Source organism: Nothoprocta perdicaria, unplaced genomic scaffold (assembly GCF_003342845.1).
Source record: "Nothoprocta perdicaria isolate Ctin4 unplaced genomic scaffold, notPer1 scaffold_228, whole genome shotgun sequence".
NCBI classification, from domain to species: Eukaryota; Metazoa; Chordata; class Aves; order Tinamiformes; family Tinamidae; genus Nothoprocta; species Nothoprocta perdicaria.
Window position 1 is genome coordinate 453,688 of NW_020455450.1, and position 17,332 is coordinate 471,019.

At 52.2% G+C, this 17,332-nt stretch overlaps 2 protein-coding genes and 1 long non-coding RNA gene across 7 annotated transcripts in view; 1 reads left to right on the forward strand and 2 right to left on the reverse strand.

Moving 5' to 3' along the window:
• Positions 1 to 1,999: 1,999 nt before the first annotated feature.
• Positions 2,000 to 6,758, forward strand: LOC112947266 (transmembrane protein 45B-like). Its single transcript, XM_026039313.1, has 6 exons — positions 2,000 to 2,095; positions 4,584 to 4,795; positions 5,044 to 5,256; positions 5,482 to 5,666; positions 5,874 to 6,019; positions 6,257 to 6,758. The coding sequence occupies exons 2-6, from the start codon at positions 4,609 to 4,611 to the stop codon at positions 6,381 to 6,383; spliced, it is 858 nt and encodes a 285-aa protein (XP_025895098.1). The 5' UTR covers positions 2,000 to 2,095; positions 4,584 to 4,608; the 3' UTR covers positions 6,384 to 6,758.
• A 3,389-nt stretch (positions 6,759 to 10,147) lies between these two features.
• On the reverse strand, positions 10,148 to 10,943 carry LOC112947284. Its single transcript, XR_003249383.1, has 3 exons — positions 10,873 to 10,943; positions 10,510 to 10,720; positions 10,148 to 10,369 (listed from the first exon to the last, which is right to left on the reverse strand). It is a non-coding gene; the product is annotated as an uncharacterized LOC112947284 (long non-coding RNA).
• A 2,090-nt stretch (positions 10,944 to 13,033) lies between these two features.
• The window catches only part of APLP2 (amyloid beta precursor like protein 2), a 32,431-nt gene continuing 28,132 nt past the window's right edge, over positions 13,034 to 17,332 (reverse strand). For 2 of the 5 annotated variants that reach the window (XM_026039324.1, XM_026039320.1), the window contains 5 exons: positions 17,190 to 17,225; positions 15,501 to 15,583; positions 14,865 to 14,939; positions 14,515 to 14,670; positions 13,034 to 13,731 (listed from right to left, as the gene is read on the reverse strand). In XM_026039324.1, coding sequence (XP_025895109.1) covers positions 13,630 to 13,731; positions 14,515 to 14,670; positions 14,865 to 14,939; positions 15,501 to 15,583; positions 17,190 to 17,225 — 452 coding nt within the window. In that variant the 3' untranslated portion in view covers positions 13,034 to 13,629. The remainder of the gene's footprint in view (positions 13,732 to 14,514; positions 14,671 to 14,864; positions 14,940 to 15,500; positions 15,584 to 17,189; positions 17,226 to 17,332) is intronic. The other 3 variants (XM_026039321.1, XM_026039323.1, XM_026039322.1) reach the window with 3 other exon arrangements.

A 17,332-nucleotide genomic window follows, 5' to 3' on the forward strand; every position in this document is an offset into this window, starting at 1 on the left:
CCAGGAGAGAAGGGGAGCGGCCTCCAGGCTGAGGTCGGTATTCCGGCACCTTGGCATTGCACCAGGGAGTCTCCCAAGGATGAGGAGCAGAAGAGCACCCAGTACTCGATTGCATCAAATTTGCAGCGTCCAAGTCTGATCGCGTGCAACATATATTTGATACCAAAGCTTGGAGCTAAAGGGCTTCTTTTTTTTTTTTTTAAATTTAATTTATGTTCACTTAAAAGCTAAAAGAGACGAGAAATGTGAAATAAAAATCCCTGTTGAGCCGATATCCTTAAATTTAAGCGCAAAGCCGGAGAGCCTAGGAGTCTATATGTGGAACATCATCATTCCCATGGAACAGCCGCACGAGGGCAGCAGCCGGTGGGAAAGCTGTTTCCATCAGAGGTTGCTAGCAGCACCTACAGCTCTGAGTAGCTTCTCAAGTGCCTCGTTCCATCCCTTGTTCCACAAATATCTTATCTGTGGTGCTCGCTAATTTTTTCTCCTCCTTTGGAGTGTGTTTCTGTCCCCAGAAGGTCACCAAAGCTGAGCTGCAGCTGGTGATGGTCTGCTTTAGAGGAAGTGTGTTTGAGAGGAAAATTCAGGATTTTTAACCTAAAAGATGTAGGCAAAACAGCTCAAGCATAAAGCAAGGAGGAGATGGTTGCAAGTTGCTTAGAAAGTGAATTAAAACCACCAGGTGAAGCCACAGGACGTCCTCATATTTATCTCCTGTGCTATAGACCCACCGAGGCAGAGCTGGCACAAGCCTATATGTGTGACACAGGTATCATGCGGTGTTGGAAAAGCAAGAACTTGGGTTGGGTGCTTGGGTTTCAAGCACTGTACTATTGTAGGTGCCCGTGGAGATGAGCCAGCTTGGAAGGACCTTGTTGCGTTGGCTCATGCGGCCAATGAGCCGGCGGGGTTTTGCCTCGTGCAACACCAGCCCCATGTTGTTGACGCTCCTGGAACAAGAAATCCAAGGCAGGAAGGAGACAGGGTTTGTCCTGAAGGTGATAACAGCCCCCGGGGAGGCTGACTCACCTCTCCGTGCAGAAGAACCCCATCGAGAGCCCCAAAAGTCCTAAACGCCCTGGCACCCTCCTCTTCCTCCCGCTCCAAAGCCAAGCCCTTCGCCTGAGGCTCTGGCACCGCTCATTCCGTGCTCGTGCCTGCCCATAGCATCTGCCTCCGGCCTCGTCCGTTGGCACATTCATGTGAGGCTGGAATAATAGTGTCGGAGGCCGGACACGGCCGGCCCCCGCTGGTGCCACCCGCTTCCCCTCCTCTGTTGACCAACACCCGTGTTAGCAATGAGGGGAATGATGCTCTGCACCAGCAGCCGTCCAGCCCCGGGGCCCGAGCCGCTGGCCAGGGTGTAATTAGCCGGGGCCTCCCACCGCCCTCAGCAAGGAGCCGAGCATCATCGCATTTTTTAATTAGCATTAAGAGTAATGATGAAGCTTCAGGGAGGGGAAGCTTCCCGGGGGTCCCAAAGGAGGGTACGGATGCTCTCCCATGATCACATCCCGCACAAGGGCTGTTTGTAGCTAAGGAGCATCCCTAGGGATGTCTGTAGCCTCCCCGTGTGCCAATGGTGGGATTCGCCACCTGCCTTCCAGGTTATGAGACCTTTAGGCTACTGTTCCCAAGCCCTGGTCACAATTTCCCTCCATTATTTTATAGTGTTTCTTTTATTTAAAAGAGTCAATGCACTTTTTTGTGTCACCATTTCTTACATCTACAGCTTTGTTCACTTTCTAGCACCAGCAAGGGCACTGCTTTAACAAAAAAAAAAAACCCCCTTTCTGCTTGCTTTAGTCATGGCCGGCCCTTTAACTCATCAGAAAGAAGCACCTGCAGCTGGGAGCGGGTCCTTCCCAGCTGGTCTCCGTTGCCTCCCCTCTTCCCCACCTCGGCCTCATACTGCTTCCCGAAAGTCTACACTCTCTTGGCTTGAGCAGAGCTCCTTTGGGGACGGTGGATTGTAGCACGGGGCATTTGCCAGGACCGCGCGCTCGGACGGTGCTTGCAGAAGAGCAAGTCGCAAGGAGGTTGTTGGGGCTCCGTTCCTGGAGGCAACGTGGGCTGGTGCTGCCCTTTTCAGGTAATGTGTTGCTTGCTGTGCTGCTTTGGGGGGCTATCTGCGAGGTTCTTGCATTGCTGGGTGAGGAGGGCACCATGTGAATCCTCAAGCTTTGGTTTGGGTGACACTAGAAGTCCCTCTGCCCTCACAAGGATTCTGCTTTGGGAGCCCCTAACCCTGGAGGTCCTACCCGCAAGCCCCTTTTCCAAGGCCAGGCCACCCAAAAAGCGTGGCTGAGGAATGAGCAATGGGGCTCCAAGGCTTCAAACCCTCCAGCAGATCCCAACCAGGCCAGGCAATGCCTTCGCCTTGCGTTTCCTTGGCTCTTCTCCCCGCCATCCCCAAACAACCTAATAACCGCAGAGCTATAGTTGCCAAGGGAACCGGATCGGTGGCTTTTCCCGATTATTTTTTTTTGTGGCAAACCCTGGGAGCCTCTTTTTTTAATAGCAGGCATGAGGTTGTGAAAGGCCGTTGACTCAGAGGGCTTTGAGTTTGCTCGGCTCTAAACATCCTGTCCGCGAGACACCTCCCCGCGCCGCTTCGCCCTTTATCTGCCACCTCCGAGTCCTCACTGCTCCTTGCTGCTCGCGTCGGGAGCGGGAGAGGCCGCAGGTAAATCCCTATTCTGCTTTTCCTTCCCCATACGGAGAAATACATTGGACCAGATGGGGCTTCTTGAGCAAAGCTTCTGGGGAGGAGCGACCTCCGAGAAACTGAGGTCTTCTTTAAGGATGATTTGGGGGAAAATGGGTTGAAATGGCCCTGCTGAAGACGAGTTTTGGAGCTTTGTGATGCCCAAGGGGTTCCCGGTGGGCTTGGTTCCCCGCCATTGGGTGAGGATCGCGTGTGCAAGGGAGGTTTGCCTGGTTAGGATGAGTTGAAGCATCCGTGGATGTTTGTAGGATAGATCTGTGTGTCCACGAGCTCCATTCCACCCTGTGTCACAGTGAGCAAACCCTTCCAGAGGGGAAATCTATCCCCTTCCCCTTGCCTTGAACAAGGGACATTCAGCTTGAACCTTGCTATTTTGCTGGATGGGTGACAGAGCCGTGATGGCTTGAGGAGATGCTGGAACTGGAACAGAAACATCTCCCTTCCCAGAAGGATGGAGCTGGGAGCATGGAGAGCATGGGATAAGAGACACTAGGGACAGCCTGAAAGGGAGCTGGTGGTTTTGGGGTGCTTGGTAACAATGAGCATCGGGATGAGGGCTGCTTAGCTTGGAGGTGGTGCTTGGAGAGCGTCTCGCGCGGCGGGTGCAACGTGCCGGTTCTCATTCCCAATGTCCCGGCCTGGGAGGCTGCTTCCTGCTCCTCCTCTCCCGAGAGGCATGCACCACAAACATCCCAGTTACGTATCTTGATCAGGTTCAACTCCTGACTGCAGCTTGGGGCTGTTGTCCTTGCGGTTAGGTCCCTGGAGGACAGGGGTCAAATCCGGCTGCGTATCGCACAACCGTGCCGTGTTGAGCGTTGCTTCACTCGATGCAATGCTTATTTTGGGTCGCTTTAGCATGTGGCCACCCGAGGGATGGAGATGTTCGTCCTGGATGAAGTGTCCAGGTTGCAATTGGCAAAGGCGCTTTTGGGGAATGAACCATCTAAGTGAACATCCAAAATGGCCATAACTGATTCCCAAGCAAAATCCCAGGACGGGACATTTCTTGTCCCCTTGGGAGGCTGTTGACCAGCCTTCCCTCCCAAGAAGAATCTTTAAAACGCTGTGAACAGCCTTGGGTCTAGCCCAGGTTATCCGCAAAGGAGGCAGAGGATGAGGCCGGACTCCAAATCCAGACGCCGCACTTCTTGTCCCAGCAGGACAAGCCGGGAATGCCCGAGCCCAGTGATCCCATTCCAGCCGTGTCCATCCCCGACCGGGGCTGTCTTGCAAAGCTCCCTCTTGCCTGGGGCGCCTGCCACGCCACATCCTCCCTTAATTTTGCACCGTCTAATTACTTTCTCGTGTGGGAGGACTTGGAGAACGTGCTGGAGTTGTTAGTCCGGGCTTGGCAATTTCCTTCGGTATTTATAAACACGGTGAGGATGTGATTTGCCAGGCGAGGGCCTCCCGGTGGAGGCTGGGCTTGGGGTGGTAGCTTTTCCGGCGGTGACTAATGCTTTCTTCTGCGTAAATCGCAGTCGTGGAAAAGGAGAAGGGCTGCAGGGAGAGCGCGAGCTCTCCTTTAGAGGCGGAGGGATGCAAAGGGCAAGGAGAAAGGTCTTGCCCAAGGGAAGGCCAACGCAAGGTGACATCCAAAGCCCACTACGCTGCTCGAGTTGTCCATTGTTGTCCTTGCTGCTCTCGATTGTTTTTATTTCAATATACTGAGTATGTGTGGCCGAGCTTCTTGGAGGCCTCACATCTCTGGCATCATCCAGTTGCAGCAGATGACAGAGCTGGTGCTTGCTGGGACCTGTCAGGATGTTGCTCCCTGGGGAGTCCTCTCAGTCGAGGGACAGAAGTCTCTCCTATGGGGACAATCTCCAGGCTCTGTTTGTCCTTCCAGGCGTAGCGAGCAGCAAGCGAGCCCGATGCCGTCGAGCTTCATCGGCAATGCCCTCCGGGGCACCTTCTTCCTCATTTTTGGTCTCTGGTGGTCCGTGAAGTACCCGCTCAAGTACCTCAGGCGGAAGGCGAACGCCGAGGATCAGCCAAGCTATGGCGCCCAGCGCCTGGAAGTCCTCGAAGGGACGGTCAAAGCCTTCTTCGCCCTCGCAGGTAAGGGCTGTTGAGCATCTGGCCCAACCTCTACCAGCAATTCTGCAGCCTCTGTCACCCCAGGGACTGCTCGTGGTGGGAAGGGGCTGTTTCAGGTGTGGGGCAGCCCAGATGTGTGCTCAGTTTTGGGCAAACTGGCTACATTTCCTCCGTATGATGCTGGACCCACGTCTCCAGCATCACCTTCTCGAAGGACCTTTGCCCACGAGCCTTAGGAAACGTGTGACCTCTCTGCTCCTCTCGCCCAGGCATCCTGGCCGAGCAATTTGCTCCTGCCGGTCCCCACCTGCTGCTCTACAGTGCCGAGACGCACAGCTGGACGGACCTGACCCCCTGGCACTACACCACCATGTACCTCTTCTTCCTCCTCTCCGGCGTCGTGGAGGTCGTCTCGCATTCCCCCCTCAAGCTGCCCCTCGGCTTGGATCATCTCGCGCTGGCCATAGCTCTGCTCATGGAAGGTGGGAAATGTATAGGAAACGTAGGGGTCTTTGGGAGTCTTTAGGGACTTGGTAACGTGCGGTTCAGACCCTTCTTTTGAAGGACCCGCTATGGTGGCGTTTGGGACAACAGCTCCAGTTTTAGTGGAGGCAAAAATCTCAACACTCGGATTTAAAATACAGAAAAAAAAAAAAAAAGGAAAATCCCCGAGCATCCTTTTCCTAACGCAACGTGGATCTTGGCAGGCTTGCTCTTCTGTTCCCGCGACTACAGCGAGGCTGCGCTGGGTGGTCACCTCCGCTGCCTGCTGGCCACGGGCATCTTCGCCGGAGCGCTCTGTGCGCTCCTGGAAGTGTTCATCCGAGACCACTTGGTCCTGGAGCTCTTCCGGACCAGCTCCTTCCTCCTGCAGGGCTCCTGGTTCTGGCAGGTGGGTGCGTGAGGGCGTGGGATGGGGGCACAGGGAGAGGGATGTTCTGGTGGCGTTGTCCAATGGAGCGGTCTGGATGTCACCGGAGGTTATTTTGCCTTGAAAATGGCCAAATTGTTGGTGGAAACGGGTGGGGGAAAGCAAGGGTGGCTGCACTAAGGCCACACGAGCACTTGTGCCTAATCTCTCTTTCCCTCCTGTGCCCAGATGGGGTTTGTGCTGTCCCCTCCGTGGGGAGGCCCGGGCTGGGATCCCGCCGACCGCGGCAATTTCGTGTTCCTCACCATGTGCTTCTGCTGGCACTACGCCGGCGCCCTCGCCGTCATGGCAGCCAACGCCGTCGCCTCTCGCTGGTACGTGGTGGGAGAAGGTCCCCAACCGTTCCCAGTAGCGCGTGATGGGCAAGAGCAGTAGCTGAACTCAACGCTACTGTGGGAAATCGGGTGTCCAGCTTGTGGTGGGTCAACGCAACCAACTCTGTGTCTATGGAGAGTGTGGGCCGGGTTGGGACCAGAACGGACCTCAGTAGGGCTCCTGGGTGGCCTCAGGATGAGCCCGGAACCCCAATGACATTCCCATGTCTCCCGCAGCTGCAACGAGTCCTGCCAGCTGAAGTTTGGGGACATCGACGTGGAGCTGGACTGCGGCATGTGCATCCGCAAGGGCAAGAGCGCCCGCGGCGCCCTGCTGCCGGAGAGCGGCCCGGACGACAAGTGAGTCCCCGCTCCGTCCGAAACTTCTTCCCGGCGTTTTCAAGCTCTACGGATCGGGTTTGGGATTTGTCTCGTCAAATGAAGCCGACGCTTGGTAACGGAGCATGGGAAGGGGAAAGCATGAGGTGGACGGCCCAGCGCTGCAGTGTAAGGACTTGTCCCCTTCCCACCCAACTCCCTTGCCTTCATCTAACGGTAGCACGTGCCAAGGAGGCTCCTTGGAGGGAGAGTTTTTAGTTTTCTGGGCTGCAAAGCTCGGGCTGTGAACGGCCCCACCGGTAGCTCTCACGCTGGTTCAAGTAGAGCGTTTTGGGGGTCCTTTTTGCACAAGGCTTGATGTGTACAGAGCAAATGTGGCCACCAATAAAGTGCCTTAATGAACCATCCTGGTTGGTGTCAAGCGTGATGTCTCGAGACGCCTTTAGGCTGGACCAGCAGAAGGACAGCGAGTCCGTGGGCAAACAGAAGCATTTCAAGACGTTTGTCCCTTGCCAAGGTCAAGCCATTCCCAGGTGAGTCCTCGTGGTCTGCGCCCTGGGGTGGACCACGGTCTACACCTGGAAGTACCTTGGCCGGCAAGAGCCGTTGTTGCTCGCTGTCCATCCGCAACCTGTTAACGTTTAACCACAAGGTCGCCCGTGATCCAGGGACTCAGGTAACGCTCGCCTGCGTTTTACGGCTGTTTCCTCTCTATTGGCACGCACAAGGGCCGAGGCGGGTATTTTTAATGGCAGATATTATCTGCCGCGCTGGGGGATTTATTAAGGTGCCCAGAGGCACGTGAGGCGTTTGGAAGGAAGGTGCTGCTGAGTGCAAGGGTTTAGCGTGATGCCTGTAACTCGGGTCCTGTAGAGAGCGGTGTTGATGGCAGTAATGTTTGATTTTTCACCCTGGTTTTTCGCTTGTGGAGTCCAAGCTGTCTCGCCTGACGCGTGGGCAGGTGGCAGGTGGCGTTTCTGGCACTGCTTGGAAGATAGGTACGGCCCCTGCATGATGGGGAGGGGGGAAAAACAGTATAAATGGAAATGCCAATGTGTTTCAAGAGGAAAAATTGTTGAATTCCAGGGCCTCCTTCAGCATCCAGCACCAGGACAAAGCGCCTCTTGGTTCCTGCTGTCTGCACCCGGCCAACCTCAGCCTCCTGCTGCCACCATCCACGGCATCTTGTCGTCTTGGCCCAGGTACTCCCACCTAATTGCATGTTTTAAGTGGACAGGAACACTTAGTAAAGAAAGGATTTTATTTTCTCAGTGCTTGCTGCTCCTCCTGAGCGTTTCCTTGTCCCGGGATGTTTTTGTATTTGTATTTACCCAATAGAGGCAGCCACGGGCGATGAGATTTTGCTGGGAACAGGGGCCTGAGATACCTAGATTGAATGGGCAGCTACCGGCCCACGCTGGAAACGGAGCTGGAGAAATTCCTATCCGGATAAGATCTGGGTCACTGCAATAGTTTTAATCACCTCTTCCCCTCTGAACCGTAACTGGTGCAGTTCTGAAGGAGGAAGAGGTAGAAATAACTTATTCCTCTCCCAGCCTTCATTAGCTGGCGACTTGAATTTCCCCTTATTTCTCTAGACTCGTACGATATGTTCTTTAAAAGTCAATAAATAGATAAAATCCCAATGCAGTGACGAAGTGAGAAGGTGGTAGTATGGCTCTGTTTGTGATGCTAGTAAATAATATATAGTTTTTATTTGGCACACAGGCCACCAAGCTCGGGGACGACACAGTCCAGCCACTCTCCTCCAGCATCCAGGGAATATCGCAACGGAGACGGGAGGAATATTTTTGCCTGGGTGAGTCCCACATAGCGGACACTGCGTGGTCCTTGTCACCGTGACTGTGTTTGCAACCCGGCGGTCACAATAAAGCCATTTGCAGAGCACCAGGAAGGCTCCCGGAACGAGCTGTGCCAAAGCTGAAGTGGTCTCCAGCAGCTGGTTGGGTTTTCAGCTGTCAGTGTCACCAGAATAGTTTTGCTCTTAAAATCTGTATGTTAGTAAGTATAATATATTATAAATTACAAACAGATAGAGTAATGAATAACAATGACGCTGCGTTAGCCTATATTCAAAATAATAAGTTGATTGGCACACCAGCTATGCTCTCAAAGCAAGTAGTTTTGCACTTTAGCACCAATTCTGCTTTTAATTCAAGTCCTAGCTCTCTCCTTCATTACAGACGCTGCTGCAAAGACATGGGCCTAAAGAGCTGCATCTGCTTTGTCTCTCCACGAGGATCCGAGGATGAAGAAGAGACGCATTCCAGCTCTTGCCTTTTTTAGGTAATGACTGGAAGAATATTATCATTAAAGTGGGTATTTTTATTTATATATATATATATATATATCTACAGTTTGTTGCTAAGTTCCTGTTGCCTTGAGGAAGATGGTGCTGGACCCATGACCTGTATATAAGTTATGGATTAAGGTCTGCTCGTTAATGCTAGATTGGCAACAGCTGCGGGCAATTTTCAGGTACAATCAGCACTATTTAAAAGCATCAGGAAGACTTAAGTGTTGCTAATTAAGCTATAGAGTTATTTGAACAGCCTCAGCCCTGGAGATGATGGTGTAATGAAGTGGTCCTGTGAAGTAGGGGCTTCATCTGCTCTAGGACGTATGTTGTATTGTGGACTAAACTTTTTGGGCCAGGGTTAAGTGGAGCACTGGAGCCTGCACCAGTCCAAGCCATTATAAATATGATTTGGAAGTTGTTTATTGGCTCCCTCGGGAGAAAACCATACTCCTTGGTTTGGTTAAGTGCTTTGATGCTTTAAGTGTTTTATTAAGTGCTGCATTTTATTCTATGTGCTGCATCGCTTCCACCTGTCAGCTCCCAGGCAGCTGCTGCACCCTCCACGACTCCCCACTAAAAGGTGACTTTGACCTGGGGTGGCTTCAGTCTCTCCCCTGTCCAGGGCAAGTCCAGAAGCTCCTGACCGTGGAAGGAAGCAGCTACCCCAACTGTTTAAGTCCCACACCCTGGGCTCTTAGCACCCCAACGAGGCGTCTTCAGTCTTCAGGACTCCGCGCATCTTCAGGACTCCGCGCATCTTCAGGACTCCGCGCATCTTCAGGACTCCGCGCATCTTCACCTTCCCCCTTTCCAAACCAAGTCCTATTTTTATATTAGATTTTATATTAGAGACAGCTCTAACTAGAAGTGACTTTATGTATTTTTTAATATGAGTCACTTCTAGTTAGAGCTGTCTCTAATATAAAAAAACTATCTATTTTTTATATTAGAGTCAGTTCTAGTTAGAGCTGCCTCTAATATAAAAAAGATATAGATTTGTATAGTACCGAGTCAGCTCTAATCTTAGAGCAGCCTCGGTACTATACCAAGCTAAGCCAGCTCCCCCCGGAGCTGCCCGCGCCCTCCCGGCCCCCCAAAAAGCCCAACGCACGAGATAGGTTCCGCCCTAGCGTCTAGTACCCCGAAAAAAAACAAAAAGGGCCCTGCCTCCAAGCTTTTTTATTAAAAAAATGAAAAAGGGGGGGGGGGAGAAAAAGGGGGAAAAAATGACAAAGTGCTGCATGGGGGCCCATGCAGCAATACAAGAAAAACAACAAGTATTACACAGTACAGCCGTGATATAAATAGCAGAGGGCTATAGCTATGCTGCTGCAGCAGTCATCACCATAGATGATAGATATATTTACAATAGAAGGATGCATAATATGAGAGAACCTCCGTACAAAACACCCACGCTCCCACAGTTAAGTCAGAGGAGGGTAAAGCTTTGCTGGACAAGCTCCGACCTGTCCTCCTCGACTTAGCAAGTGCATAAGGCCGCAAGAAAAACAAGCCCGTTTTCTAAGTCGTGCGTTTGAAAAAGGAGATCCTCGCTTCAGGAACGCAGGGCTGCTCTCAAGCTTCAGTTCTTCAGATTCTTCACTTCTTCGTAGAAGCATTTCCAACACACCCACAGGAGAGGCAGGGAGCAGGGTGGGCTCTGTCCAGTCCTCCATCTCTTCCCAAGCAATCTATAAAAACAGACAATACATGAATATACTCATCCCTTAACATAAGTCCCTTGCAAAGGCAGAAGCTGCTCCTCCTTTCTAGACTTAAGGGAACAGGGCTATAGCAAGAGACTGGGCTTGCCCCTTCCTCCTTTCCTCACCTCTGGCCCAAGGGTGTCATCTGGAGAAAGGGAGGCCACCTCGGCGCGTAGCAAAGCAAAGGCTCCACAGTCCTGGGATGTTCTTGGTGGTCACCTCTTTTCCAGCCCACAAGGAGTTCTCCAAAGGTGCAGGGTGAAGAACGTTGCCTTCCTTTAGACCTCGGTGTCTGCAGAACTCCATGTCCCGTGGGCCAGGACTGTCTCGCTGGGCCTGTAAATCAGATTATTCTGTTATATCCAAGGGGCTCTGCAAAGAGCAGGTCACCCAGAGGTCCTTTCCATGGGTGCCCCTTCCAACATGCACCAGGCTCCAGCATTACTCCCTACCAAAGCACCGTGCTGGGGAGAAAGGTTATTCCTCACCTTGCTTTGGGCTAGGCCGGGCTGCAGAGCACTCGCTGTGCTCTGTTCTCAATGAAGCCTGCACTTCATGACCTGGAAAAGGGGGAAAAAACCAACTTAAGCGTGTGGAAAATAACCACCCTTGCCCCAACATCACCCTCCCAAACCAAGCAGCAATGCAAAGGGCTGGCTGAAAACTCCTCTTCACACCCACATCCCTTCTGCACATTTTCAGGATTGCTCCTCTTTGCTCTACTTGTTGAGTTAAACATGTTCATTTAAACCTGGCTTTCCTGTTTCCAGCTCTCTGCCCCCTTCCCAAGGCTCTTTCAGCCCCTAACTGTTCTGCTGTGGATTTTAAGCCTCTTACCGTGCTGGGCTTTAGAGATGCCTCTGAGGAAAGCGTCGTCCTCCTCTTGCCTCCGTGATCCCTGTTCTCCAGCGGGACACGTTTCAGGCCTGATCTTCAAGCAGGTAGTTGCAGACACCCCTTTCCAGAAGCTGTAGGCGAATCCCATCATCAAGAACCGATGTGGAGCCCTCGGCCTAATGGATTTAAGCTGGAGCACTAAAAATTGACTGAAGGAAAAAGCCGATGCCCAAATTCAATTCTGGATTCAGTGCAGAGCCTCTAAGAGGAACAACAGAGCCCCTCAGAAACAGCCATTTCTTCCCGTTTCAGGTTATCCCGACCGAGGCTGCGATCCAAGAAACAGCTTCGGAGCCGAGATCCGCTCCGGCATCGCCTAAACTCACAGTTACAAGTCCAACCTCTTTCCCGAGTAGTTGTGACAAGGCAACAGCCGGCGGTTTCTAGGACAGCATCTGCTCTTCCCTGCAGAGCCGGAATTATGCAGGGAGACCAGGGAGGCTCCAGCGGAGCCCGCGTTTAGGGGGAAAACGGCATTAGATGTTCTGCAAGAGAAGGTTAAACCAAAGCTATTTCCCTTCCTAAAACAATATCCTAAACGCTCAAGGTCCTGCCAAGGGCTCCTCGCACCTTGAGGGTGCTTCAAGACCTGGTCACCCACGAGAGGGATCATAAACCACAACAATTTGCAGCTCCTCTTTGGAGCTGCATCATCTTCTGCAGCCTCCCTATGTCCGACCAACCTTAGTTTAAGGCTTGCAGCTCCGAGTCCGAGCAGATTTTTCAAAATTGAGAAGTTCCTCCTAAATTCCTGCTGAGCGCAGCAGAGGTGGACAAAAAGATGGGGAAAAGTGCCCCCAAGGTTTGGCAACACGGTGGGAGAAGAGGGCGCGAATAAAGAGCGGAAACGCTGTGGAAGTTAAAGTGTTTATTGATGTGTTTCAACTTTGTACATTCCCCACAGACCACACGAAGGAGTTTGCAGGTAAATCTGTGCATAGTGGGAAGAGACATGGAAGGAGAAAAGTAAAGTCACAGGGGAAAAAAAAATAATAGAAAAAAATACACCACAGGTTACCAGAACCTCCAGATTTAAAAAAGCCGTGAGCATTAACACCAACTATACAAGCATTACAAAGACATGATGGTGAGCGGAATAATACCCAATTTGTTCTGCTCGGGGCCTACGCATCCCATTTCCTAGCATCCCTTTCCCAAATGAGCCCTCTCCTCTCTCCCCGGATCAAGCGACCTCCGTGTTCGTTCATCAGCTCGCGCAGTTCCCGTTATTGCGACCATTTGTCCTTTCTGGGCAAACACCCCAAAAAAACCCCCATGTCCAGGGCCAAAAAAAACCCCGGATGAGACGCGGAGGGTCCCGAAAACCGCGTCTCCAACTACTTACCCCGTCGGTGAGGCAGGAGAGCCGGGGAAAATTAGGAAGCAGTAGCAAGAGCGGGGGCTGTTAACGCCAGGTGAGGCCCGAGGGAAACCGGATCCGCTGGGAGGGTTTCGATCCGTGCCCAGGAACTTCCACCGCTCGAGCTGCGCTGGATCGGGGAGGGGAACGGGCAGACCCCGAGGCTGCCCTAACCGTGGCCTACCGTTCCACTAGGATAGCTATAAAGAGAGCTGCTAGAAGCCTTTTCGCTCCGTGCCTCCGGGCAGTCGCGAGCCCAAGAGCCCGGGCTGCCAAGCAGCAGGGCAAACACCACTGGCATATGAGGATGGGGTTTTTTTTTTTTCCTTTTTTTTTGTGTTATAACAACTTATTTCTGTTATAACCATGTATTTTGTGTTAGTTATCATTCCAAATCGCTTCCTCGCTTACGCTGCGCAGAGTTCCTCGCCCTAAATTAATTTCTTTGCAACTCCCAGCAAAAGTCACTTAAAGAAAAAAAGGAAAAAAAATAAAATACTGCTTTATATATAAAAGCCAGAAGAGCCACAACTGCCTCCTTTTTACAAGGCAGGCTGGTACAAACGACCCTCGATGTACGGGTGGTCTATCCGAAATAAAAATCAACATTTCCCATTATATATAGAGAGAGCTTGTATCAGACAACAGTACAACGGAACTGGTATTCTTCAGATAAAAAAAAAAAACAAAACAAAAAAAAAAAGAAAAACCTACATCTCAGTCAAATATCTGCAATAGATCCATTTTTTTCCCATTTAAAGGAGATTTATATATCATACTGTTATATTATCATTTCTTCACCCATTTAAAAGAATGGAAATTGCAACTCTACAGTAGTAATTATAGTCTTAATGATCCAGGAGTTCTGAATGTAAGATGAAGTCCTCTCGAAGCAACTGTTGGTCAGTAGTCGATCCAAAACGCTGGACCGCTTTGGCCCTCCTGCCCTGCTCGCGTTCTCACCAGGGCCGCTGCGTCTCGCCCCCTTTTATATCTGCATCTGCTCCAGGTATTTGTAGGTGGGGTTCTCGTAGCCGTGGTTTTGCATCTTGCTCAGATGCCGCTCTTCGGGGGTGAGCATCGGGTCGACCTGTAAGGAGAGGCCACAGAATTACTGGTCCCGGGAGGGATTTGCAGGATCTAGATGGATCTGGAGGCGAAAGACAAGGGAAAAACAAGCAAAGCACCAAAACCAGTTTCCTTAGCAGAATTCCCTGCTCGGCTCTTAATTCCTCCCGTCTCTTCCGGCTTCTGTGGGGATGCTCTCCCCAGATCTCTGCTCAGCTACCCACTGGTCTTGGACTCTTTTCTCTTACAGAACAGGTCAGTTTTATTCCACTCACCCCTCGGGAAAGGGGAAAGGCAGCTTTCTGCAGACTGCATCGAGCTCCTTTTAGAAACCTGCTCTAGTTTCTAGTGCTCAAGGTCTAGTGGAAGGAAGCAGGGGGTACTTGCTTCTCCATACTCAGTTGATCACCGTGTCTTAATAGTCACTATGTGGGTCGGGAGAACAAATTACTGACTCCCTTCCTAAAGATACTGCCTGGATTTATCATTAAATCCTATCCCGAGCCACACTGGAAAGCTTAACTGAATTGCTGGTGACGAGTAGAGCTGGGAAGCGACAGGTCCCAGCAGGACACACTGGCACCCGATACCCGCACACCGATAAGGGCGCGATGCCGCTGCTGACATCGAGTTCGAGGCAACCAAGTTAACTTAGGCAACTGAGTTAAGCCCCGTCTTAAACCCCGTTTGAGGTAAAGCACTCGCTGGCTTGGCTGCTGTCGCCAACACCACCATCTTCACCCCCTAAACACCCGACGTGAGCGAAGGGGACCTGTTTCTACTGAGACCACGAGCTGTTTCTCACCTCCACGATGCCGTGGCTGATGGTGCCGTACTGCCGCTTGCGCAGCATCACCAGGCTGATGACGATGACGGTGGCTATGGCCACGGCAATCACCAGGAGCCCGATGAGGGCGCTGCTGCTGAAGCTGAAGTCGTCGCGGAGGGCGCTGTCGGTGTCCTGGAGGGAGGAAACGCGCAGGGCGGTCAGCGACACCGAACTGGGTCGATGAACGCGCACCCAAGAGGCGGCCGCTTTTAAGGTCGAGTCATTGTGTTGGTGCTGTCACCGTTTGGGTTGACTTCAGAGAGAAACACGGTGCCATGGATACCCCGGGTGACTTTTAGGGAGTCACCGATGGCCCCCGTACGTACCGGCTCGTCCACCAGCCCGCCAACGCGCTCCGCGTTGAAGATCATCTCCTTCACGTCGAGGGTTTCGTCGATCACCTGAAAACAGCCACAGGGGCAGTTTATGAAAGGGGTTGTGAGAAGCAGCTAGAGGGAGAAGCAGGGAGGCACGGAACAGAGCTTTAATGTACACTAGCTCCTTTAATGTATACTAGAGTAAGGGGTTACCTACCATCCTTCCCCTGCTCTCGAGATAGTCTCCTGCTTTTAGAGCCAATAAATTAGTACTGCGCTGCATTAATCGGCATTAGACTGCAGATTAGTCTAGCCCAATCGCAACTAGGACCCAAATTAAAACCAGGCCCCTGTTGGGCAGGGAGCAAAGGGGGCTGCAGTCAGGGAAGCGGTTCCTGAAGCCGACGCTTCGGCAACTTAGGCTGACGAAGATCTGGATGCGTCTCCTTCCCTCGCCCTCCCACCCTCTGATGCTCGTCAGTATTAAGAGCCTCCGACAGTCAGAAAGCCAACTCCCCCACACCAGATGGAGAGCGGGCACAGTGACATTCTGCAGGCAGGAAGGAGACGTGGAGAGAAGCCGCTGCTGCTAATGAGCGTCCCCGGCGGGCTCCGCTTTGCAAAAAGAAAGCTGGAGGGGCTCACCACGTTTTCATCCACTTTGTTCTTGCTGTTTATGACTTTCTCCTCGGCGCCGAGCAGCCCGTCCAACTCGGTCATGCCGGAACCTGCACCGAGAGAGCGAAGGCGAAGGGCGTCACGCGGTGACGTTTAGGAAGGGCTACCTACTTTACAGAGCTTGCCATGGCTACTGCGTTTAACGGCACGGGCTGCTGCTTATTAATCTGTCTTCGTGATGTTGTGTCAGAAGCGGGGCTCGTAAGCTATGCTACGGTGACAAGCGACATGGGGGGGGGTCTGTTAATGGGAGGAAATGAGGTGGCAATGAGGGGAGCAGGTACCACAACACACTGGTGTAAACCCAGAAATATCACACCGTTAAAGGCAGCTGCTGGGATGAGCTGTGAGCATCTAATTCCTTTCTGCGGGGTGACCCCCGCGAGCCAGGGGACACTTCCGACGCGCAGTCAGCACCGTCCAACTCCTTAGATACCCAGGAATCGCCTCGGGAATGAGAACGTGTCAAGGTCACCAGCCCCGCTGCGAGGAGCTGCTGTCCCATTCCTGGCACCAGCCCAGAGCACTAAACCCCGGGGCGAGGGAGGAGCCCAAATCACTGGCTATTTTTCCAGAGAAAAAGAGCCCTTCAGAGAAGGCTGCTCTGCATGAACTGCTTTGATCTGAAACACTTCTAAACACAGCAGATCAATAAAAAGAGGAGGCCATGTAAGATACTCAACCCTATGGCAACACGAGGAGGTGGGAGACGCGAGTTCCCCGTTACCAGCACGTGCAGAACGTCCTTCAGAACCTCTGCATCTCCCTGCAGCCAAAGCAGGAGGTCAACGAAGCCAAAACCCTCCATCAGGGCATCTCCAAGGGCCAACGCAAGGTGGGGAAAATGTAACCCCAGCACTTAATGCTTTGCAGGGCACTGCAACCAGCTCCCCGCAAGCTGCTGAGCTTGCAGGTTAGCCAGGACACTACGTCACCTGCTGCACCAAGCGGCACGTGGCCTCCGGGGACATGCACGGAAAGGGTAATGGGCTGCAAGGCAAGTCGGGACCAAGACGGGTTTTATCGCCTGAAAATGCCAAGGAAACTCATGTTTCACTCCAGCTCCTCTCAAAAGGAGCGCTTTTGGGGCCTTTTCTCGGCAAAAGCGGCAAAAGGAACATAGGGGTTTCCTGCATCCCCTTTCCCTGCTCTTTGCAGGCAGTCATCAGGTCCCAGGCACAGCCAGGGCTGACTTCCCAGGGCTCCTTTCCCGTTATCGGGAAAACTAACGCTGCACATTTTTGGGCCACGAACACTTCGGAGAGACCTCCTGCGTCAGCTCGTTGGCCTGTGGCTGCTTAACTCAATTCCTGGGATATCTTTGAGGGCATTTAGTCGGGAAACGAGCCTCTCTGTGGGAGCACCCTCATTCCTGGTTTCCTGCTGGAAATTCCAGATTCCTCAGCACCAGAGCAGCCTCTAGACTGTTGCTAAAGGAAACAGTTGTTTCTAGGAACACACAGAATCAAATACTCAAGACTAGCTCATTTCTTTAAAAACACAAGGCCTAAACAAGCAAAATCAGGAGCTGCTGATCTAGATGACAGAAGGGTCATGAAAAGAAAGGTGAGAATGAAACTAAAATGAAGCTATCGGACGCACTGAGAAGGTAGGAGAGTGACAGAGAGCACTGTGAGGGAGCAGCTTAGAACCAACCTTTTTTCATTGGATGGTACAAATCCGGCTGAGGATCTAGCAGGAGGGAAAACAAAAACAAAAATAGCAGAGAAAGGAGATTAAGAGAGAAAGGAAAAAAGGCTTGCGCGTGATTTCTGAGTCAGACCCTGGGAGAAGCTTTT